The following is a 24,468-nucleotide window of genomic DNA, read 5'->3' as shown; positions in this document are numbered from 1 at the left end:
CTTTCTAGCCTTTGGACTGAAACGCCGCCCCCTGCTGGGCGTTTGCGTGGAAATACTTAGAACCGCAGACTTCCAGCCCGAAATTGCCTCTGAAAACAGACAACGGTGTGACAGGCACGGGCTTTTTTTCAGCAGTCTTATTCTCTTTGAAGATTTGCGTTAGGAATCATTCGGCAATCATCTCCCCCCTGTTAGAGCAGAGCTCATATCGGCGACGAGCCACAGTTCAGGAGTCCACGTTGCTCAGGAAACTCGAACTGTCGGCCCATCAGACTTCTGGGTCAATAATTCAAGAGTCATTAGAAAAGCAGAAGACTCCGAGAATCTGCCAAGCCCAGGGCTGAAGATCGCCGGTAACGTTTGCAAGCTACCACGTTTACAACGTTACAACCGCTACAAGCTACAACAAGTCTTAAAACAAATACATACAGCTATGCCAACAGGACAATGAATTGGTTCACAAGGATCTATTTGGTCTTGGTGTTAAAGACATAACCTGCGCACTGAGCAACACATTTTGGCTTTGTTCCTAAATCAGCCACATCGTCTCTAGAGACCTTTTTACCCAAATAACACTGCAAGACTATATTAAAAAACGCGCCGCTGGCTGTCTGGAAAGTGTCACGCCTCCGCACGGTGCATACCCAGCTCGTCCTGCGTCGCGCTGTCAGTGGTTATCGCCAGACGCCGCTGGGGTACGCGCACCAGGGAGCCCGCCCCCCGGGTGGGCAGCGGTGACAGGAGCCGACAGCCCTAACAAACTCGCCCAGGGCGAGAACGGCGCCCGACGCGCCCGTATATCCCCGCAAAGAGGCGCAGCGGAGGAAGACCTGCCGAGGAAGCCCACATCCAGACACGCGCTGGAGTAGTTCCAAGCAGGCAGCTGCCGCCAGCAGGCGTCGGCTGCAAAGGAACAGGTAGCGGGGCTTATCCCCTGCTGAAAAGAAAAGAAACGCAACGTTTCGGCTGTGGAGCCTTCTTCAGGTGCGAGGATGCTGCGTCATGCACTTGCGCACGTGTGTTCGGGTGTCTGTGTCTTCAAGTGTACGGGCCTCACTGAATATGGGTCCTCACCAGCTGTCCGGTCCGCTAAGCACAGGTCCAAAATGTCTCCTAAAGACAGCAGGCTGGCATCTAGTTTAAAGAATTTCACTTGCATACAAAGTGTGGAACTGCAAATTCCAGACAGCATGGGCATTTTATAAATATTACAACCAATACAATACCAATTCCAGACAATGAATATTAACGAGAATAATAAATAAATAATAACTGAGACGCCAACAGCTAGGCGATTCGCTGGTCGTTATTCTATGCAACAGTAGGAAACTCCAAAAAATAATTTATTAAAAAAATGCCAAATCAATGGTTTAAATTGAAGGATACAAAATAGTCTAAGATGTCCTCACTCTTTTCATATTCAGGCACCTCTTCACGAAGACACTGTGGTTTTCGTTCCAGTTTATCTTATTGACTAAATTGCACGAATTAGTTGGATAAAGAAATCATGTGTTTGTTTTTTACTGAGACTTAATCCGACCTAATTGAGACATTGAAAAACACCTCTGGTAATACTGACAGGAATCCCCCCGCAGGAAGACCACCGCTCATATCATTCCGATTCATATCTGCACCGGTTAAGCGAGCTGGTCATGAACTTCTGGCTAGGCACAGGCACTGGCGGGATCAGAGAGACAATTTCCTGCTCTCGTTTTGACAAATATTAGCAAGCCGCCGGAATCTAGGGGGCTCCTACAGCAGGTACTGTAGTATTGCACCGGGCGCACCGTGCTGCGGTGGGCTCGTCGCGCCGCTAGGTGGCAGCACTTGCGAGGGACATCGCTGGAAAACCAGTAATATTCCAGGCTCAGTCTTCCAAGGATGTGAATCGTCTCTTCCTGTTTTACTCCACTGAGCTACCGACTACCGTACTGTGAGACACATTGGAGCTGCAACAGAGACACCCAGACCTCGATTATGAGTGTTTTCTTGCTTGTGCTGTCAAAGACGGGTTTATTTATTTTATAAGCGTGCAACAAAGCACTGTTGGAGGCTTTTTTTTAATTTATTGACATTTTTAACGTCGTTATTATTTTTAATCTCTATTTTATATTGGATCGCGGCAGCCCCGTTTTTTCCCCCTTTTTTCATGTCAATGATTGTCTTATTCACATTCTCATGGCGGAGACTAAAATAATCTATCATATAGACGAAGAGGAGACTCCTTACTTGGTGAAATTGACAGTTCCGCCCGAAAAAGTGACTTTAGCGGATTTCAAAAATGTCCTTAACAATCGAGCAGTCAACAACTACAAATTCTTCTTTAAATCCATGGACCAGGACTTTGGGTGAGTGGAATACGTTTTGTCTTTCCGATCTCACGTTTTAGCTCCAGTTCACTGTTGTTTTTTTTTTTTGCTGGTATAACGTTGTTCGTCGCTATATTATAAAAAAAAAACCCATATTTGTGTGTGCCTGTTAATTACTGAAAACTATGAGTGTTTAACAATAAAAGGCACTGCCTTGCGGTCATGCCACCTCTTTAATTAATATAAGTTAATTGTTTAGATGCCGTGATTAGGACCTGTTCTGTATTTATTGCATGTTGCAACTTCACTGAAGGTTATCGAATTAACACCGTGAATCATTCATGACACCTTACTATACGTTTGTGGTTTTGTTACTCTAGGATTGTTTTTTTTTTCTCTTACACAAATGAATATTGATATGTTCTCTAGTATGGTATCATTAGTCACATATGCACAGGGGAGATGTCACGGTTAGGATGAAGAGAAATAATGTAGCTAGCTCGTATTCGGGCATTTGAATTCTCGGCTCGTTTCCATTGAACTGTTTGTATTTGAAGTGTCATGACAGCAAGATGACTGATCACTTGTTTCCTTAATCGCCGAAGTTTGTCATGTCAAAAAGAAATATCTTGAATAAAAACCGAAACACGTTGACATTTGCGCTTACCTACACATCGCTGATCGTGGCCTACGAATCACACAACAAGCTCAGAACTCGACAATTAAAAATGTTCAAACAAACAGTGTTTTAACACTAAAGGTAAATTTTATAAGCCCGCTCGCATGAGCTCAGTTTGGTTATGAATAATGTTTTGAAAATGCCTAATCGTTTTAAATGCATTGCTTTTATGTTCAAAACACAGTCCGCTCAGTCATTTTTGCGGCACTTAATAATAATTGACACAACATGACAGCTGTCGTTTTTTTTCACGTTGATATTGATCGCGATGGCAACATTACACTCAGCTCTTTTTTCCCCGAACATGACCGATGTCACGGCTGGTTCCGCTCATGTGATTGCTAAATATATCGTGAGGATATTGTTTAGGGAAATCGGCGTAGTTTGTCCCTGTGTTAGGGATGTCAATATTAACATTACAACATACAACAAGGGTTGTGCGTGCGTGTGTTTTTAACTATGAGCCGTGGGAGCGATGGCTGTAGTTGGAATTTGCAGACACAGACGCATAATCAATTTCAATATCGATACACACATTAAGATATATTTGATCCCTGCGCGTTGGCTTGTCAGTGACACCATTAGCTGGCTAACGTTAACATCATTATCAGTACCAGGATTAATAATACTGGACAACGCTCTGTCATGTCACGGTAGTGACATTTCCGCGACGTAGCAGCCCCCCGGTCCAGATTTCTGCCTTTTACTGGTCGTTTACTCCAGGTTTAAAGGGCTGTTTTGTACGTGTTACGCCGAAGCCGGCGAGAGTAGGCCACAGCTCGGCTCGGAGAGCCAGCGCGCAAAAATGGCTGCCCAGGAGACGGGGGCAGCCTGACGAGAGGCGAGCACCGGGGACTGAGGGCCTGTCAGGCTTCTCTCCTAGGAAACGGCGCTCTCGTCTCACACACTGAACAAGACATTTTCAGTTCAGCATCTGTGGATGACAGACCACGACGGGCGGGGGCCTGGGGTGCGCGTCTATAGTCCAGCATCAGATTGGCAGGACAAACGTCAGTCAAAAAGGTGACCGTTTTCTGTCGTATTAAAACAGATGCGGTAGGTCCGGTGCTAATGTGTTATTCCTGGACAACCCCGTTTTAAAATCGAGCAATTTGAAGAACAAACTTCAGCTTGGGAGGGTTATAGCTCGTCGATAAATAACTTTTGACAGCCAGTCTGACAGGCCTTGTTAAATGTGCAACTTTTTTACTTGAATAACTGAGGAGTAACATAAAAGCCAGACTGTAACATGGAAGACAGCTTTCAAAGCCCTCAAAAGTTATTAGACTGGACGGTATCTTAAGGATGTATGTTTGAGGGTTTCTGTCTGCACGGATTTTACCCAGTTTGTTGCTGTGTCACGGTCGTAGCAATTATCAAGCCCCAATGCGCGTTATTTTGAATATCAACAACATGATTCATCAGTATCTGGTGGTACGATGCTGTGTTTTACGTAGGATAACAGAAAAATATTATAGGTTATGGAGAGAGGAGGTGGCCAGCGTTCTGATACAGAGAAGGTGGGACATGATCCCTGAAAACAGCATTTGAGAGAACCGAACTGCAAACAAAGCACCGCGTATTGAGACTGCTAGGACTGTTCCAGCAGCCAACAGTAATAATCATGGCAGCAATAAAATGAATAATAACAAGACTCCTTCTGTGAGCAATAATGGAACATTTTACAAGCCTCGTTGCCAGGAAGAATAAGAAGAAATGAAAAGGGATTGATTTTCAGGTAGAATTGCCAGATTCATTAATCAGCAACAGCACCCAAAGTCTGGGTGCTACAGCTCCACAGCTTCTAAAGAATGCAGGTTTTTATTATTAACCTTGGACCCCATAAAGCTCTCAAGAGGGAGAATGAATTTATGGCCCCTCTAATTCAGTTAGGCCGTGTATTGATTGGGCACTTATTGAGGAACTCATAATAACTACTTTTCCACTTCATTTACAGCCCTCGTGCCACTGTTAGAGTCAAAGAGCGGCCTGATTTAGGTTATCCTGGTGCGCCTTGCGAGTGTGGCTGGTCATGAGCAAGTGGAAAGAAAGGCTGAGCTGAACCTCTGTTCTCAGCGGGGGAGACTCCTGTGACATCGCACGTTGATCCTCTGCAGAGTTGAAGCCGAAAGCCCTCGTGTAAAAGAACAGCAGGTGTTGGCTGACTCAAGGCCGGCCCGGTGGCTCAGTGGTTAGCATTGCTGCCTCGCAGCACTGGGGAGCCCTGTGTGGCAGTCTGTGTGGAGCTTGTGTGTTCTCCCTGTGATCGTGTGGGTGGGTTTCCTCCCACAGTCATGCTAGTAGGTTAATTGGCTTCAGGGAAAACTGGCCCTGGTGTTTGTGTTTGTGCCTGAGTGTGCTCTGCGATGGACTGGGGTCCCATCCAGCGTGTGTCCGGCCTTGCTGGGACAGGCTCTGGCTTGCTGGGAAGATGGATGAATATCTCAACTCTACTCTCTTATTGTGAGTAGACAGGCTTGGTGCTGTTGAAATAATAATTCTTTTATAATTTATCAGCACTGGTTTGATAAAAGCTCTCGGCTCATAAATCAAATCTAGAAATGGATCAAAACTGCAGTGCTCTGGGGTGGCGAATTTGCTTTCGTCCTTCATTTCTAATGAGTGTGCTGTAGCTTCGAGGAAAACATTAACTGGGGAAACAAGAAGGAATCAATTCAGGAACAGTGGAGTGTTTTTTACTTTATTAGTAGCTACTGTACCAGTGTGAACATGAACTGTATTTTTTCTTTTTCTCGATACTGCTTGTTTGAAAATGTTGACAGTGTTGACACCAGCATTTCCACTTTGTGGGCTGATTTCGTTAGACTTTAGAAGCTAAGGAAGACTGAGTATGCTCAGTATACTACTAGGAGAGGAAATTTCCTTCACCTGAATTTCCCAGCCAATGTCCCAGTATGGTGACAGGGACACTGCTGTAGGAGGTTCCATCCTTTAGAAGAGGAGATGGTAAACTGAGGTGCTAACATTCTGACTACTTGGCCATTGAAATGCCTGTTGCACTGTTCATACATTATGCGAGCTAATTTCCACCTAGGACTTGCACAATTCGGCCTTCTTAAATTTATTTTCTCCTTAATTCAACAGGTGAAGTAATTTCTTACTTGTCCTCATGATCTGCTGTGTAATGTAGCTCTGTGTGTGTGGGGGGGGGGGGGGAGGCAAAATGACAGCTCCATCTCACCCAGGTGGGGGCTGCACATAAGTGGTTCCCAGCTGTCTGGGAAGCATTTGAGATGAAAATTGCCTCACAAATAAATTAATTTGTTGTAGTATTTCCCCTGGCTCCCAGAGGTAGAGGTTGATAAGTACTATGAGGTCATAGTACTATGTACTAAGTACACTGACTATGAGGTCAGTGTGTGAGTTAAGGCAAATGGATGAATATGTCCCCACAATGAGATGCAGGTCTTGATTAAGCCCCCCCTGAGAGTTCACAGCTCATAAAAACCCTCTGTAGTATCTTTACGCGTGCTCATTGACTTGGAGACAATTTTTGAAAAAGCCCACAAGCCTATAGTTTGGGTCGTCTCATGCTGGCTTCACTGTGCCTGGGTGTATTGCTATCAGTTTATTCATTCAGTCACCCTGGTTCTTCTCCATTCACTTCCTGACTCAGCAATATTAGGAGCTCTCTTTCCTTTGTAAAACGAAATTAGAAAGCTAACTTGTGGCCATTGCAAACCATACCTGCTTCCTGATCCAGCTGAAGCAGTTTGTTTTTCTGTGCCGGAGTGTTTGTATGCAGAGTACAGTGTGAAACTCCAGTGAATCAGAATGCCAGAGTGAAGCTGTGCTGTGGAAAAGAATTATAGCAACTTTCCCGTACAGTTCGCTGTTCCCAGTCAAGGCAGAACTCCTACTGCTTACCAGAAAAATATTCTCATCCCTTGTTAAACAAGCACTTTCCTTATAGGTACTTGCTAAAACAAGCAAAACATACAGTATGTGTACCTGTTTTTGTACACAATATGTATTAACTTCCCTCACAAATACAAGCTCCAGGCCTGCAGCTTATTCTTCTTATTTCATTCCTCTCAGCTCTTGTTGTCTTAACAATTTTAAAATAAATTGTAAGGGTGTTATACTAGTTATGGTGTAAAATAATTTAACTGTAGTATTTTGAAAATTATATCGACAATTCTTGACAAATTATGCAATTAAATGTTTTATTTTGATTATCCACACTGAATGCACAGTATCAATATCGTCAGACAGCTTGATGCTCTATCTTACTTTTAGTTGTGTGTTTTATTTCTTCACGTATCTGCTTCATAATACATTTAAACATGACAGCTTGCATAAAAATAATTGCTGGTAAATTTTCCTTATTGTATCATAGGTGCAAACCAGACCTGAACTCAACTGGTATATGTCCAGTTTCGAGCACTTGGGAGGAATCAGAGACTCTTGCGTGTATTTTAATGAGAAATTAAGGGCTTTTGCCTATAAGCAAAAATTTTGGAACCTGCTGTGCTCATAAAGTGAAGGTTGAGTGTACTCTCTTTGCTCTGCTGTTCACAATTTCTGTTTTTGGGAGTTACCCGGTGAATATTTCTATATCTTTTCTCAGTCTGCCTCAAACCCTAAATGATAACAGGAGTGTTTATGAGACATAAGCAGGTGTTTCTGGAATTTTTCTTGCCTCTTCCTGGTTTTTCTGGGCAGTACCCAGGCAGTAGCGACTGCGTCATTACAAAGTCATCGAGGATGGTGGTAATGTGATGATCATGTTTCTCACCTAAAAGTCAATCCCAGAATTTGTTTTCCGAATTAAAAAGTGTAACGTAACCGTGCTGCAGTAGGGTGCTCTGAATTGTCTCCTCCTCCCATTGCGAAAAGCAGGCAGTTTCCCCACCTCATTACGTGCTCATGAGTGGAGTTGCTTCAGTGCCTCTCTCCCCTAGAAGAGAGAGTCTGGGAGAGGAAGAGTGAGGGTCCGAAGTTTTTAAGTGCCTTGGGATGACAGGACATGCTTTGTCGTTGCTGTGTCTCTTTCCAGTGCTGAGGGGACTCACGCAGATGTTGGTGATGTCTTAGCTCCTGCATGCCATGTCATGACGAGGGGTGACGGCAGACTTGGAGATCAGGGCAAGGCCTGCAGTAACTGCAGTTACTGGTTAAGTCCGTGGTGCAGTGCTCACTGATCACCCCCCACTCCCTGAGATCGGTGTGGCAAGGGTGGGGATGAAGATCAGCAAGCAAGCAAAACCTACCTGAGGCTGCGTGACTGCAGGGCACTTACCCTGTTTGACCTGCTTGTCCAGCTGAAATGGGATATCTTTTGCGGCCGTTATGAATTACAAGGGGTCTGCCTTCAACAGCGACTTCCCGGTGGTCTAGCATGTGTGCACTTCTGCAGGTTTCTGCTTGGCTGTAGTCGTCTCTGGTCACTGCAGGCCTGCCATGTCAATTGGTCGTCCCGCTCTGGGGTGGTCAAAGGGTGGGGAAAAAACAACTAGACTAATTTGTTTATCTTAAAGGTGCCCCTTGATCTCGCTGTCCAGTTGGATCCTCTTCAGCCTCACCACAGGGGATATGACACAGCTTTTTAACACCGCAGGGTGTGTGTGAGTCAGAGGCTGCGATTGCTGTCTGCCCTTGTAGGGCACTTCAAGAGCAGGGGAGCAGTGGTTCCCCCTTCTTCCAACAGCGCTGTCCAGGCTCCCCCCCCCTCCCCCCCCCCAGAGGTCTTCCAGAGTTCCCCAGCTCCAGAGAGGTTTATTGCAAGTTTGGATTATCAGTAGTGTATAGCCTGGAAAATCTGGATATGTTTGACCAGATGTGCAAGGAATTACTTCTGTTCAGTAACGGAGGGTGCAGTTGGAAAAAATATCCCACGGTCCCTGTGGTTTTTGAAGACTCTAGTTGGCCATCATGGATTTACATCTTTAACATGGTGTACCCCAGAGACGTCTGCCAAATTTGGCAGCCCCCCTCCTGTAGATGTACTTGGCTCTTTTGTGTAATTACACAATCTATCATCTTATGCCTTCTTTCCATCTGTGGCAGACAGCACGCTGAGCAGTTTGCTCCCTGCTTGGCAGGCACCCACGGTTGCTGTGCGGGCTCAGCGTCTGCAGGCTGCAAATCCGTGAGGTACTGCCTGCTTATGGGAAAGGTCGTAGGGCACCTGCTGCCAGTGTTTAAAATCCTGTTCTAACTTAACTATTGCGTGATGCATTTCTTATTGTTTCAGTGTAAGCCACATGGAACATAAAAGGAAAGGTATTCCTTACATACAATATCTCTTATTCAGTTTGCTTTTAAAGGCCTTAAATCTGTTCCTGTTTCGCATCAGTGAAGTGGAGTGATCCTTATTTTGTTGTATCAGTTTGGACTTGTGTAGCCAGAGTTGGCCCATCGAGTACTCTCGCATTGCTGGGGGGATCACAGAATGCAAAATGCATGATTTACGTTCGGTGGCCAGATGCTCTCGAGATATTGCTCTGTTATCTGGTCTTCTGTCCACATCTCAGAACCCTGAAGTCTGTAAAACGAGAGCCAGTCAGCCCCCCACCTAGTCTACTGGCCTCAGCCCTTCATAACCAGCATGACACAGACTTTCAGAGCAGGCAGGCATCTCCTAATCCTGCCCTGTATGCACACAGACTGCCACCACAAAGTGTGATGTCCAGCAATCTGGAAAATCTGATAATACTGTACCTGCCTGAGTCTGGCAGTTCTTACTGAGAGAGGGTAGGAGAAGGTATCATACAGAAGGTGTGAGGAGCCAGACACATGCTAGTGCCAATATTAGTGCTGTGTATGCATTCACTAGTGTGTAGTCTTTGCAGCGTGTATGCTTGGCTTTCATCAGATATGTGTGTTTTTGGGTTACTCATGAAACGTTGTGTGCATGCATTGTGTGTATTTTTAAAGCCTATTACTGCATCACTGTTAAGAGTATCTTTTATATGTCTTTTTGTGCGTGACAGTGTGAAGTGTGTATGTCTGTGTGTGTGAGTATTTCAAGCTCCTTGTTTCACACACGAGGCTAGCAGCAGAATTCCTGAGATGCCACAGGCCGGCACAGCAGATTTCTGGTGGAATGGGCCCATATCAACTCTCTTCCTTTACTCAGCTACTCATGGCACACTAGGAAGAGTACAGGTGGAAGTCAGCTTCTTGTTTAGATTTGTCTCTGTATTCACAAATACAATCAAGAGCTGGCAAGGCTGTCTTCATTCCTCATCTAATTCATAAGCAGTGTTTACGGAGGGAGTAATTCAGTGGTGTTTACGGGAAGTTGTTTTTGCTGCATGTTGTAGAATACATTTCTGGAGATGTGCGATTTCTTTAAATCATTAAAACAGGAGAGCGGGATCTTCCCCCAGTTATATGGTTATAACTCCTGAAATGAATAGCTTTCTTTTTCTGTACTTCATCATAAGTAGAGGTCCCAGTACAGCTTTAGAGTGAAATGTACCGACGCTGAAGACAATTAATGGATTTCACTCAAGTTTAACGAAGCCCTCATGGGCTCAAAATCTCATCACAGGACAGGTTGATCAATCATATATAAAGGATTAATGGATGTAATTATAGACCAAAATGGAATTGAGGACTTTATAGTACAGTTTCACAATGGGAGGAGGGGACAGTTCGGAGCATGCATCTCCAAATATGGTATGAGGAGAACAAGAACAACATATTTAACTGGGAAAAAGCTGACAGGTGAAGAAGACAGTGTTGTCTTTTTGCCTTCTGCCCAATACTACATCTTACGAAACATGAGCTCCATAACATAGAAAGCCTTGTTGTAGAAAGCCTAATGTGTATAAACTCATAGTGTACAATCTATTATATTTTGAGATTATTGACTTTTCTGCTCGTAAGAATGTTTATGATGCAGTGCAGTGAGACAAAGGAGACTCCAATTGCTTGGTAGTCTTCTAATTTAGTTTGACTAAAAGCAGGTCTTGGGTTTATGTACGAGCTGTCTTGTTTACTATATTTTATTTATGGTGGTTATTGCTGCTGCCTCACAGTCCTTGGCTCCTGGGTTTAATTCCAGTCTGGGTGGAGTTTGCATGTTCTTCCTGAGTTCTTATGGATTTTCTCCCAGCTTCCAGAGGCCTTCTGGCTAGGTTTATGGATGTCTATTAATTGTCCCTGAGTGTACACTCTGCAGTGACCTGGGGTTCTTTTCCAGAATATAGTCTCTGCTTGAGCACTAACAGTTTTCCTGATGGATATTAGGTGTTCCTGATCTTTGCCAGAAATAAGCAGTTTTCTGGTAATGGATGGATGAATGGAATACGTCATCAAATTCCAAATATGTCTTGCAGGATGTTATGGGAATATGGAAGATTCTGGAGGATCATTTTAGTGTTTCTTTTTTTACCAAGGAAGGTGCTGGCTGTTCCAGCCTTGTTGCATTAAATTGATTTTCACAGACAGACGTGAAGTGATATTTCCCAGAATTATTTGCTTCACAGATGCCCTCATCTGGGGCAAAATACACACTGTTTCACCTGTGCTTGCTCTGTCCATTTTGTGAGAGAGCCCACATACAGCTGAGAGTTTGGAGTCTGAACTGTCTGATTGCAGTGGGTTTGACGATCAGGACTGGGGTCTTCTGCAGCAGTGATCACAGCCACAGACACTGCAGCACTCCCTGTTTCTCAGGCAGAAAGACAGAAGGGATTATTACTGAGCTCATGCCTAAAAGCAAAACTGGTTTTGGTTTTGGTTTTGTGTTCTTAACCAGAGGGGATACAAAAAGAGTGGTTTTCAGTATTCTTAATACACACAAAGTAAGACCCACTGTAGAGCTTGCATGATATTCATATGGCATTCCATACCACAACCACTTTATAGCTTACAATATAACACAGTCAGACAAAGCCATTTACATTGGATTTTTAAAATAATGTAGACTGCCTATAGCGTCTGAAGAAGATGTATTTAGCACATGGTGTTGTCCTATTCGGATATTGTAGGTGCTTTCTGAATGTGTCTGTCGTTTTTTTTTGTTCTTCCACACGTTTGCTTCTTTAGTTCCTTTTCTTTCTTGAAGCTTTTTCTCCCCAGTGCACCTTTTTTTTTAGAAATCATAAGGGACTTTCAGGGCATTACTCATCACGGAAAAGTGCATTGCTTGGGGGGAAAAATAGTGCAGACGGCATATATCGGAAAAGCACACCTTGGTTTGACCTTTTTTTATCTGATCGATAGTGAAGCAAGTGGGAGAGCCGAGGTAAAAGCAAAAGGCTTTTCTGGAAGCAGGCGGCCAAAGAGCAGGTTTGGAACTGAAACCAGGACCATGTGCCCGTGAAGCAGAAGGTCTTTCTGCCAAACAACTGTGACAGATACCCCTGGGCAGCTCCCCATTTAAAGAGCCAGACTAATAACAGTGCTCTCTGGTAACAGCCTCTTACACTTGTTAGCAAACGCAGTACAGTTCTATGAAAAAGTATTCATCCCCTTTCCGATTTTCAGATTCTTTACATATTTTTGACACTGAATGTTATCAGAAATTCATTAGCGTTAATTGAGTTGATTGGACTGTGATAGCGTTAACATTTGGATGTTGGATAACTTTGCCTGTGTACTAAATGAAACAACCAAATAGCGAACTGTGGTGATATTTGTTCATTCAGACTCCCTTTACAGTATGTAGGAGTAGGACTAGTAGGATGCCCACACAAATTTCTGATTCATTCAGTGGCAGAAATATGCAACAATTCAGAAAATCTGAAAGGGGGTGAATACTTTTTCAGGGAACTGTATTCATTCACAACACACATTTTCAATGAGAAAATGGTTAGTCTAACCAAGTGTTTCCTGTTTATATATCCCAAATATCTCAAACAGTGCTGTGTTTCATCCTGGTTTAAAATTGCGGCTCTTCATAGCTCCAACGTGGTTATCACTGATGTACAGAGGCAGGTGGGAATGACACCGTGTCAAACACTCCCATAAATAAGCATTCTTAGTGATGTCTAGACTCATGTGTTAAATTCCATGTGGTCATTCGCACAATTCTACATGAAAGGAATTCTGACGCCCAGCATCTAAAAAAGCGATCACACAACTCTCTAACACTTCAATTCTAGAGTTCAAAAAGTGTTAAAAATAAATAGCATAGGATTGACTCATTTGTTCCTGGTATTCCATTTCAGACTTTAATGAATTAATTGAATCAATTAAGTGGATACAAAGACAATCCAGCCCTGTTTTCTAGTTCTTAATCAAGAGCTAATTGAAACAAGACTCCATAAAAGGGTTGTTCAATCAGTTTTTTTCCCGACTGTTCAGGTTCTACTGCTGTAAAGAGATCTAGAATACCTCCTCCAGGGCTAGGATTGGACAGTCTTGCAGTGCAGGGTCAAGGGTCAGCGGTCAGCACACCGCAATTCTGTTGGTTATCCAGTGTCCAGTGTTTGCAACATTGCCTACATCAGCAGGTGCAAACTTATTAGTGATCTGGAGTTACTGGGGCCACTCAGCTGTAGTTTCAGTGAGAAAAACCACTCAGCGCCTCTTCACATTTCTGAAAGGGTGAAACTGATGTCGGGATTCAGTTAAATACTGAAATGACACGGTGCATGATCTGCAGTTGCAAATGTTCTAAAAGTGTATGAAAAGCTCTTTGTCTTTAATCCTGAGAGCTCTGCAAAACTGGTTAGAAATTAAATATGCAAAAAAAAAACTTTTAATGAATATTTGAAGCTGTTCCAGATTCAGAAAAATCAGCAGTTGTTTTATTAATTTTATTAATTCTCTTTGAACTAAAGAAGAAGTGGAATAAAGTTTGTTCCTGGTGAAGGTATTATACAGTCTTTCATCGTGTGTTACCAGTGAATTTGCACCTTTTTGACACTTGTGTGACACATTTTCTGAGTGTATTATGCTGTTGTTATACAGTTGTTATATTTGCATAATGATAGCAGACAATCCAGTTTTTCATAAAGTTGACAGAAATTTTACTTCTGATGGGATTGTTAGGGGTGTATTATGATTGTTTTAGCAGTGTACAGAGGGCTTGCGGTTTGACCCAAGATAACAGCATTATAGATCACCTGTTTCTGAAAATTGGAAAGCCCTGTTATTAATCACATAAGCAAGTGATCTATTCATTTAAGAGAAATGTTGTCCTTGAGGGTTGAAGGACACTCATATTTTGGTGCCAAATTATCTCTGCTTAACAAGTCTCCTGTTTAATTGACCATAGAGTATAGGGTTTGGGGTTATGACCTCATTAAGCTCCTGCTTTCTTGTCATTAACGGCTACACATAATGGATACAAGAACACACTGGGGCCCTATACATCTTCCAAAACTTGGACCATTTCCACTTGTCTGGAAATTTATTGAAAATTTAAGTATAAAAATATCATGGAAAACATTCAAAATATTCTATAAAAGCACAAATGTGCTGTGCCTCTGATGTAAGTTAATACTATTTATGTTACAAACCTACAGGCATCTTCACAGTTTGTGAGAACTGGAGAACTGAGGAAAGTGGAAAAAGAGCTTCATCTGCCTCAGTCCCTCAGCTCTAACCACTGTCCTGCACTGCCTCTTCTTCCTCAGTCCCTCAGCTCTAACCACTGTCCTGCACTGCCTCTTCTGCCTCAGTCCCTCAGCTCTAACCACTGCCCTGCACTGCCTCTTCTGCCTCAGTCCCTCAGCTCTAACCACTGCCCTGCACTGCCTCTTCTGCCTCAGTCCCTCAGCTCTAACCACTGCCCTGCACTGCCTCTTCTGCCTCAGTCCCTCAGCTCTAACCACTGTCCTGCACTGCCTCTTCTGCCTCAGTCCCTCAGCTCTAACCACTGCCCTGCACTGCCTCTTCTGCCTCAGTGCCTCACCTCTAACCACTGTCCTGCACTGCCTCTTCTGCCTCAGTCCCTCAGCTCTAACCACTGCCCTGCACTGCCTCTTCTGCCTCAGTCCCTCAGCTCTAACCACTGCCCTGCACTGCCTCTTCTGCCTCAGTGCCTCACCTCTAACCACTGTCCTGCACTGCCTCTTCTGCCTCAGTGCCTCAGGTCTATCCACTGTCCTGCACATATTAATCTTAATCTTTTTTCCCCTCTCTTCACACAACATTAATCCCAAATGGCCTCTGTCTCTGATCTCTACCCGCTGTCTTGCCCTCCTCTTCAGCCTGCTGAATCTGACACCTCCCGGCTCGGCAGGTGGGATTACAGAGCTTTAACAGGGGGTCCTTTGCCTCTGGGGTCACAAGCTAACTCTGTGGTATTCCTGGGGGGAATTTACAGCTCCAGGCTGAGACTCCAGAGCAGCCCCACTCTATTAATAACCCCTCTGTCGCTGCCACATACCACACATTGAAAAACACACACACTTTCTTCTGTGACCACGCAGATACATCAGTGGGCTCTGGATGTCTCTCTCCTGTTGCCTGGTACTGACCACATGGCCTTGTCTTTTGTCTCATCTGTCCATCCTGCAGTGTTGTCAAGGAAGAGATCTCAGATGACAACGCCAAGCTTCCCTGTTTCAACGGGAGAGTGGTGTCCTGGGTGAGTAGTGTCCGTGCCACCCCCTTGGGTCGGAAAAGAAAACATCTAGTGCAACACAGCTAAATGTAATTGCAATAACATTCAACACAATACCACACAGCAGGTGATGTAATGCATTACACATAATTACAGTACAAGTACGTGAGTTATGTGTTGTTATACAATATTTGCCTGAATAATCCAGTGCAGCACTGTATAGTAAAGCTTGCTTTTAATTGTGTTGCCAATTGCTCATTTTTCACCAAGCCCTGATTATATTGCTTTGTTCTCTGGCTAGATAGAATATATCTGTCCATTTCATAAAAAGAAATCAGACGAATGCATTCTGCTACATCACAATCTTAGTGTAACTGTCAGCCAACTCATCCACCTCTTTCTCCCTGTGGGTGTGTCTGTCTCCCCCCCCCCCCCAGCTGGTACTGGCAGAGAGCTCTCACTCTGACGGGGGCTCCCAGTGTACGGAGAGCCAGCCTGAGCTGCCCCCCCCACTCGAAAGGACAGGGGGCATCGGAGACTCCAGGCCTCCATCATTCCAGTAAGTAATCATGTCAGATGCACACTGCTGCACATGGTTGCACAAATACAGATCGATGCGCAGTGCTACACTGACACACTGATCTGCATCAATGTGTGCCAGTACACACTTCTGCAAGCAATTATACTTCTGCTTATACTTACTGTAGTAATAGACAGACAGAGGAGTTTGTTTTTCACATGAACATGTACAATGGGACTCTTATTCATGCCGTTCTCTCAGGACATGCACAGTACAACAGTAGACACTATATCGTAATAAATAGTGACAGTATGTACAAACAATAATCAAACAGAGTAATAAATACAAGCAGAACAATAAATACATGGTAGAAAGTGAGTGGGATTGTGATGCATTGCATACAAAATGCTGATGGGCACTCAGGGATACACAGTAACACACTATGACACTTTCATACATTGACATACTGATGCACAGACGTGGCTGCAAAGACCTGCAGCTCTGACAGCTATGCCGTGAAGCACTATTATTATACACTTACGCCTTATGAATTACGGTTGATTCTTATGTTTTGAAATGACTGTAGATTTGTCTTTTGTCTCAGTATTTTTAACGTCTGGTACAGATCAGATAGCTGTGCCTACCTCGAGGGACTAAGGATAGGAGCTTCAGTGGCAGAGCTGTAGATGATGCCACTGGGGTGCTGTCTGTGTGGAGTTTGTATGTTCTCCCCGTGTTTGCGTGGGTTTCCTCCGGGGTGCCCCGATTTCCTCCCATAGTCCAAAGACATACTGGTAGGTTAATTGGCTTCTAGGAAAATTGGCCCTGGTGTGAGATGTTTGTCTGCCCTGCGGTGGACTGGACAGGCGTCCTGTCCAGGATGTATCCTGCCTTGTGCCCATTCCTTGCCGGGACAGGCTTCTCCCCTGCGACCCTGAATTAGACTTGGAAGAAGCCATTCTTCTAAAATGAATGAATGGGTATCTGGATGAGATTCTCAGATAAATTAGTGACAATCAAAGGGGCCGGATGGACTGGATTGTCTCTTCTCATTTGTATCCATTTTTTTATATTCTATCCCAAGCGACTCTGCAATAAGTTATTAATGCATAGCTCACAACCCAAAATGGTTCACTAACGAATGGTCTTGTTTGAAAGAAATCAAGATTGAAACTGAGATTCAGCGGAGAGTTTAATAGTCACGAAGGGAGAGTGCTAACCTTTAAGTGTAGCGTGTGCGTGTAGCTAAGTGTTCCGTGTGTGTGCTGCCTGTGCACATTAACGCAGGCAGACACGCACAGCTCTGAACTGAACACGAGCTCTCATCCGTGCTCTGCTGAACAGACGCCAGCAGGGTGCTTATTGAAGCCCACAGTAACATGCAGGTCCAGTGATCTTTACAATAGGCTTCATATAATGCATGGACTTCTCGCGTAGTGCCAGAAATAGCTTTGATAACATAAACAGCTTCTGAAAAAACTGGCAGACAAAAGGAGCTGTGTCTTCTGTTGCATACTCTTCCTCAGCGCTGCACAGCAGCACAACTGACAGCGTCTTAAGACACATGACTGTTATTTTTGTCTTGTGTGTCACACAGCCATAAATCAATACAAAACAACACATAATTGTGACGCCAGTTTATAACCCAGTTTGGGTTTTGCTAGGATGGAAACTAAAAGACACAATCACAGTGGCCCAGCCAGGGTCCTGTTTCTGGGGCAGAGTGGTATAACTGCACTGTTGTGCGTCCTGTTCTATTACTCTTATGCCCAGATCTGTTGTCTTGTGCTGGACAGCGGTGGGGGGTGGGGCCTTGAAATTGAGCTTTTTGTCAGGTCTTTATAATGCAACTGCAAACTGTAGACCTCTTTAATATGAGAGAGAACAGAGAAATGCAATTTTTTCTGGAGGATAGACCTATTAGTACAATAACATTAATTTATTCCATGCTATGCAGTGCTATACTATCCAGTAATATCCGATCAGCATTGGATGCCATTTTTATTAACACAATCTGTCTAGCTGTTTGGGAACAAGTAGTGAAAGGTGGTTTAACAGGTAGTTTGAAAGGCCAGAGTCCATCTTTCATTCATTTCTTTCATCCTTCAAATTGCATTTTTTAGGCAGCAGCTTTACTGTGTTGTAGCCTGAACTTGTTTGATCTCGGAAGCTAAGCATGGCCTGGTCAGTTCTGGGGTGAGAGACCTCCAGCTTAAACCAGCATGCTGCTGTAAAGTGGGGGACCAGTAGGTGGCGCTCTGGCTGTCACTCCAGCTGAGTGGTGCCTGGGGGGCACCGAGCTGCTGCAGGCCCTGGCCTTCGGGTGGGACTTTGATCTGAGGTCCTGACTGCTTGCTCATCAAAGATCACATGGCAATTTTTTTTTTAAAAAGGATAAGGGATTTGTCCTTAATGTGCTCACTCTATTCTACTTTAATTCCATTTGAGAGCCAATGTCTCTCGCTTCTCTACCTGAAATGCTGGTGGTGGGGCTGTTAGTGTGTAATGGCTGCTCTGTGTCACCCAGATGGGCGCTGCACTTCAGATAATATAGGTCCCCTCTGACTTGTAAAGCACTTTGCGATCTTTGGGGGGTAAAAAGTGCTTTCTAAATGCAAGGCAATGTTATTATTCTTTATTTGCTTGGGAGATCTGCTATAGAAAACATATCTTAATTGTTCCTGGGTGTTGTGTGTTGCAGATGGCTATATAAGCTTTCTTCCCCGGCCGTCTGTTGCTGGTGCGTTTCCATGGATGATGAATTTATTGGTGTGTCAGTCTGGGCGCAGCCACGCGGCCGTTCCTAGTGTACGTGCTGCCCTCTTGTGGCAAACTGGCCAAAGTACAGCTGCCTCACCCCCTTTTAGACGCACTTCAAATTAAGGATTGAAATAGAGTATCCATCTGTGGTATGTATATTCTGAGCTGCACTGTTGTTGACCAGTAAGTACAGGGACAGCATTTTTTAAATCGGGGAATGTCGTTTCAGCATTATGTTTTTTTGAGAAAGGCTTGTGCACTGCAGTACAATTGCCAACAGAACTAATCCCCGCTTCCCTCAGTAATCCGGATTAACGTCCCCATCCACTCCCATCTCTGTTTCCCAGAGGTGCTGTGGGGCGATACACCTGGAGAGTTCAAATACGTCAATCAGACTGAACCATCCATGTCTTCCCCCAGCGCAATCGAACTTGCTCTCCTCTACTGAAACGTGTCCTTAACAGCGCAATGTATCTGTGCTTCTAGACACTCTTTATCTTCCAATATGCCACACTTGCTTTTGAAAGAATCTGGAGCATGACTTGAGGAGAAAGGTCCGCAGTCTCAGGTGTTGATTAGAGCCCCTATCATTTTATTCACATTAGGTTTTGAGCAGAGTGGGTGACGTGACCCTGAACTGTCCCTTTATATGTTGGTCACATAATAAATATGTAAAAAGCACCACTGCATTGTTCCTGGTTCCAAGTGGCGTATGTAGATTCCATGTACCTACAGCAGGCGATTCACAATTTTAGGTGGAAATAGTAAAACATCCTAAATAGTAAATATGAGATGTTTATATCTGTGTCCATTACAGGGCACACGGACACAAACACGAACACGCACCACGGTCAGTTTTCCAGAAGCCAATTAACCTACCAATATGTCTTTGGACTATAGAAGGAAACCCACAGAAACACAGGGAGAACATATAAACTCCACGCAGACAGCACCCTAGGGCTGGAATAGAACCCAGCAATCACTGTGCCCACATTGATCACATGTGTGCCTTGTAATTCCTGATTGTGCCAAAGACTGACTGAAAGTTTTAAATGCTCAAATTCTAATGGGAATAAAAGTGTGTAACTGCACTTCCAACAGAGTAGACTACTTGAACGTGCCATCAGTACTGTGCTCTGGAGAAGAGGATAGTGAAATCTTTTTTGTCTCATTTTTATAGATAGACTTTTTTTTTCTGGGGAAAAAAGACTACTACTTGAACTTATTACTATTACTACTAGCACTACCATCACCGCTGCTACTACTGAAAGCTCTGTTTCATTCTTTCAGAGACTGCTTTCCTGAAATGATAAACAAAAATGTCGGACTCTGTCAGACTTAAGAATCGTTCATCTCCTCTGGTTTCAGTAACTGCTTTATCCTTAGAGGGTCTGTGTGATCTGGAGCCTAACCCAGCAGGCATTGGGCATAAGGCAAGACTATAATTTTCCACCGGTTGGAAATTTTTATTTTTTTAAAAAAACAACACTGTAATCTAATCTATTTTTTCATTTACAAAGAATGCATCTGTAAGAGTCATGACTCAAGAGCACCGAAAATGATATAATTCCAGTCAACACGCAGCTCCCTGGCAGACGGGACAGAAACACCAACTCTTTCTTGCCAATATTTTAAAATGAACTGTGATACCTGTTCTGTTATAATTAAAGAAAACGTTCACATCCAAAGTTTGTAAACCACTGATTACTGTGTACGGTATATGCAGAATTTCATATTTGGTACATAATACCTAAAATACATACACTGTATAATTATGTACAATGCTCCCAGTTAGTTCTAATCACTAGACCATGGTTTTTGGATAAAAAGCCATTACATTCCGTGTACGTTGTCAGACTCCACAGATGAAAAGAATGGTGTAATGACCTAGCAAACCCACAGGGGGGAGAAAGGTGCCCATTACCAGTGTGCTTCTGTGCACTGCAAGAGGATATTCTTGGCTGGGCTTTAGAGAGGTTGGGTTGTCTGCCTTTGCGAAATATCTAATGTGTCAAACTGTCGCTAATGGATCGTGCTCTAATCGCTCTGAGCAAGCGCAACATTCTCGGGCTTTGATGGGGGCTCCTGATTATATGTGTATATCTAAGTAAGCCATCTGTCGGCTTGAGTTAGTGTGTGCGTGCGCGCACGCGGCGCTCGGTCTCCGTGTTCCGCAGAGGGGTGTCTGTGAAGGTCCATCTGTCGGTTTTATCCATGTGTGACTCTGATCGTGCTGTGGGGATGCTGGGACACGCTTGGCAGTGCCGTCCTGGGGCTGGCCCGTGTGTTTTGCGGGTAGGTCACGGCTGTCAGCGTGTGTGTGTGTGTACGGGACACGGGCCCACAGGTGTAGTGTGGGTTTCGGCAGGCAGGCAGGTAGAGCCATGTTCTCACTAGCTTCGGGTTTCACAGAGGCCCGCGAGCAGCTCAGACACACCTGCCTTGGGGCGGGGGGGTGGGTAAACAGCCCCCACAGCACATCCTTCCCCCGTCTCTCACACCCACCTAGGATCGCACCTGCAGTCCGGCTCACTTCACTCGCAGGTGCACAGCCTCATTACACTGACATCTTTCATGAAGGCCGATTTCATTTATTAGCAGAGGAAGAGTGAGCTGGGTGTTGATCAGCAGTAGACTCTCGACAGATCCACATGTCAGTGCCGAGAGAAACAGATATGGTCTGCAGCTTTCAGAAAATGCTACCGCTTAGCAGTAGACATTTGGACGTTTGCCTTTAAACTCTGCAAATCAATTATTACCGCAGTTATCAATTAATCGTCTGTCAGGGTGCCGAGAAGAGACCTGGAATTCAGTAACAGTCACAGAATCAGTTTATTTTTTTAGGGCTGTTTTTGGATGTATTGAAGACCATGTTTCTGGATGTAATTGAAAGCTAAAAGCAGTGAATGATCAGAACAATATTGAAAATATTTTTTACAATTAACATCTGTTTATCTGTTACTATTGTTAAGAAGCAGAGAGTGTGTTAAATAAAGTAAAGATGTGTTTAAAAGTTTTAACATTTTCTTTTAGGTTCCAATGTTATGTCATAATTGCAAAATACAAGTCACACATACAAATGTTTTTTTTTCTTGAATGCAGAGGTTCTCACTTTATCCAGTTATCTCATTAAGTCAAACGGCACGTTGGTGTGTCAAGCTGCGCGTTGGTGTGATGGCTTTGGCGTATGATTCGCGTGCTGGAGGTCGGGGGTTCGAACCCAGCTCTCGCCATGATTTTTTGGGCAGAGCAGTGGCACTGTGGCTCAGGATCTTCGCCTGTGGCTGGAAGGTTACTGGTTCGAATCCTGCGGCCGGCAGAGGAATCCTACTCCGTTGGGCCCCTGAGGAAGGGCCCTTAACCCCAGCTGCTCCAGGAGTGCCGTATAAATGGCTGACCCTGCACTCTGACCCCCAGCTTCTCTCCCTGTCTGTGTATCTCATGGAGAGCAAGCTGGGGTATGCGAAACGACAAATTCTTAATGCAAGAAATTGTTTAGGGCTAATAAAGTGATCTTATCTATTACTTCCACAGTTTTATTTTTGCATATCTTCAGGATGCACAAGTCCAGTCTCCCCCAGACCGATGAGTTTGTGTTGGCTGTTTAGTGCTGTGTGATATACTGTACATGACAGCACAAGTCCGAAGGCCACAAAGACATTAGAACATCTAAGGATTATACAATGGAGAAGACTGAACAACATTGGCTTTTCCCCAAATTCTGAACAACACTGCGGTGACAAATTATCTTCAGGTCAAGGCTGCTTTCTTACTGTGGAACACCAAGGTGATGGGCAGTGTGGTCTGGGACTGGACTTCATAGGAATTACCTGGAATTTTTATGGTGCTTCTGGGAAGCCAGTGTATAACTGGGAGGAGGAGAACAGCAGAACTCCCCAGACAGATCACAGTCTAGCCTCCTGAGATTCCATACATTTGCCTGGAACAAAATCCCTCGGGCGCAGAGGTACAGTGTGCGTGATCCAACGTGCCCAGCCGCTGTGTGCGGAGTTTTCACGGCTCTTGTCTACGCTCTGTTTCAGCGCCAATGCAGTGGGCAGCCGGGATGGCCTGGACACGGAGACGGGCAGCGAGTCACTCCTGAGTCACCGGAGGGAGAGAGAGAGGGAGCGGGCGAGAAGGAGGGCGCGCGAGGTGGAGTGTGAGTAACGCGTGCGGGGAGGGTGGCGGGGAGTCTTTTATTTGTTATGAGTCGTCATAAAGGAGAAGCTGTTCTGAATTGGTTTATCGGGATAAATAAGGATTATTATTATCCTGTTCGGAAATGACAATCTCAGGGGAGGTTCAAATCGGATTAATGGCTTGCCGCTATGCGATAAGTTTCTTATAGCCCTGGAAACAGGCTGGTGTTGGGAAAACAAAGTGCTGATGATTGCAAGAGAACTGAAAACGAGAGAGAGGTTTCCTCGCAACAGTGAGGAAATGTGCGTGGTTTGTCCTTGGGAAAAAAAAAAGCTTACTTCAGAAAACAGTAAAGGTAATTCTGCTTGATCTTAATCCGTTTCAATTTTTTGAATGATTAACTTTGTTGTAGTTGCTTCATTTTGGAACAAGTGCTACAACACAAGATTTAAAGCCCAAAATGTACCCACACCATGACTTGTACCCACAAGTCATACATTCTAAAACCAGTGTTTGATGCACACTGTCTGTGTGACAAATCTGTCTTGCTTCTCATCCTTGGAAAACTGCAATCAAATATTGGATTTGGAATCGCTGAATGGCAGGTCTATCAAAGTTTTGATTTAATCCCTGCCTTAGGCCCCGGATTAAAATAAAGGTTTGACTCAAGCGCCAATCATGAATGACAATCAAGTCCTTTGATGGTTGCCTTTTGTATGCCAGAGGCATCTTCTCTTCACCCAGAGTTAATCCCATTTATCCACCATCAAGTGTTATTTTTTGTAATTTGGAAGATGCCAATTAAGTGCACCTTGGGGGCGTGGCAGTTAGCTCTGCCTGCTCACAGCTCCTCGATCCTTGTGTGCGTGTGCATGCCCTGCGATGGACTAGCGTCACATCCAGGGTGTAGTCCCACTTGGCACCCTTGTGTTTCAACGATATACATCAAATTTCCACAACCCTTACTTGGAATAATCATCTTTCCAATGATAGATAGATGGATTGTTTTTGCTTTTTATATCCACTGAATTTGGGATCACCAGTTTTAAGTGGCCTCTACAGCTCCTGTACCACTTGGGAGAGAATGAGATACGCACACATACTCCTCCAGCACATGCACTGGGAAAAGCCATTCGTTATTTGACAATGCTGAGATCTCCACAGGGCTTTACAGCTGAGTCTGTGCTGATTGGAGGAGTGGTGGTTCCCTCACTGACATCACTGCAACCCTGCAGTGCCCAGCAAGTTGCAGGACGTTAGCCAGGAAGCCAAAGGGGTCATGCCTGGTTAATTCCAACCTGTCTTGGTAGGCCTCATCCAATTCAGACTACTCACAATAGCACCATGGGGCATAACCTGCACTGGGTGAAGACACAGAAGTCCCTGAAATGCTTTCTTTTAAATTTGCTGTTGACAGCTGGGTCACACCTTTGATTTAATCCTGACCTTGGAGTAAGAAAATAATAAAACAATAGAGTTACCTAATTATCATTCAAAAATAAGCCTTTGTCCCGCGTGTCACCTCGCGGGGCTGTAGCTGCAATGCAGTAAAAGAGATCCTGGGTTA

At 44.3% G+C, this 24,468-nt stretch overlaps 1 protein-coding gene across 3 annotated transcripts in view; it reads left to right on the top strand.

The window, feature by feature from the left end:
* The first annotated feature begins 1,863 nt into the window (after nucleotides 1–1,863).
* LOC148817494 (segment polarity protein dishevelled homolog DVL-1-like) overlaps nucleotides 1,864–24,468 on the top strand; it is a 48,063-nt gene continuing 25,458 nt past the window's right edge. For all 3 annotated transcript variants that reach the window (XM_088938255.1, XM_088938253.1, XM_088938257.1), the window contains exons 1-4: nucleotides 1,864–2,348; nucleotides 15,433–15,502; nucleotides 15,916–16,037; nucleotides 22,802–22,920. In XM_088938255.1, coding sequence (XP_088794381.1) covers nucleotides 2,179–2,348; nucleotides 15,433–15,502; nucleotides 15,916–16,037; nucleotides 22,802–22,920 — 481 coding nt within the window. In that variant the 5' untranslated portion in view covers nucleotides 1,864–2,178. The remainder of the gene's footprint in view (nucleotides 2,349–15,432; nucleotides 15,503–15,915; nucleotides 16,038–22,801; nucleotides 22,921–24,468) is intronic.

This window comes from Atractosteus spatula, chromosome 20 (assembly GCF_055471065.1).
Source record: "Atractosteus spatula isolate fAtrSpa1 chromosome 20, fAtrSpa1.hap1, whole genome shotgun sequence".
Classification (NCBI taxonomy): domain Eukaryota; kingdom Metazoa; phylum Chordata; class Actinopteri; order Semionotiformes; family Lepisosteidae; genus Atractosteus; species Atractosteus spatula.
The sequence above is the reverse complement of the archived record's forward strand: the minus strand, read 5'-3'. Positions and strand labels throughout refer to the sequence as shown.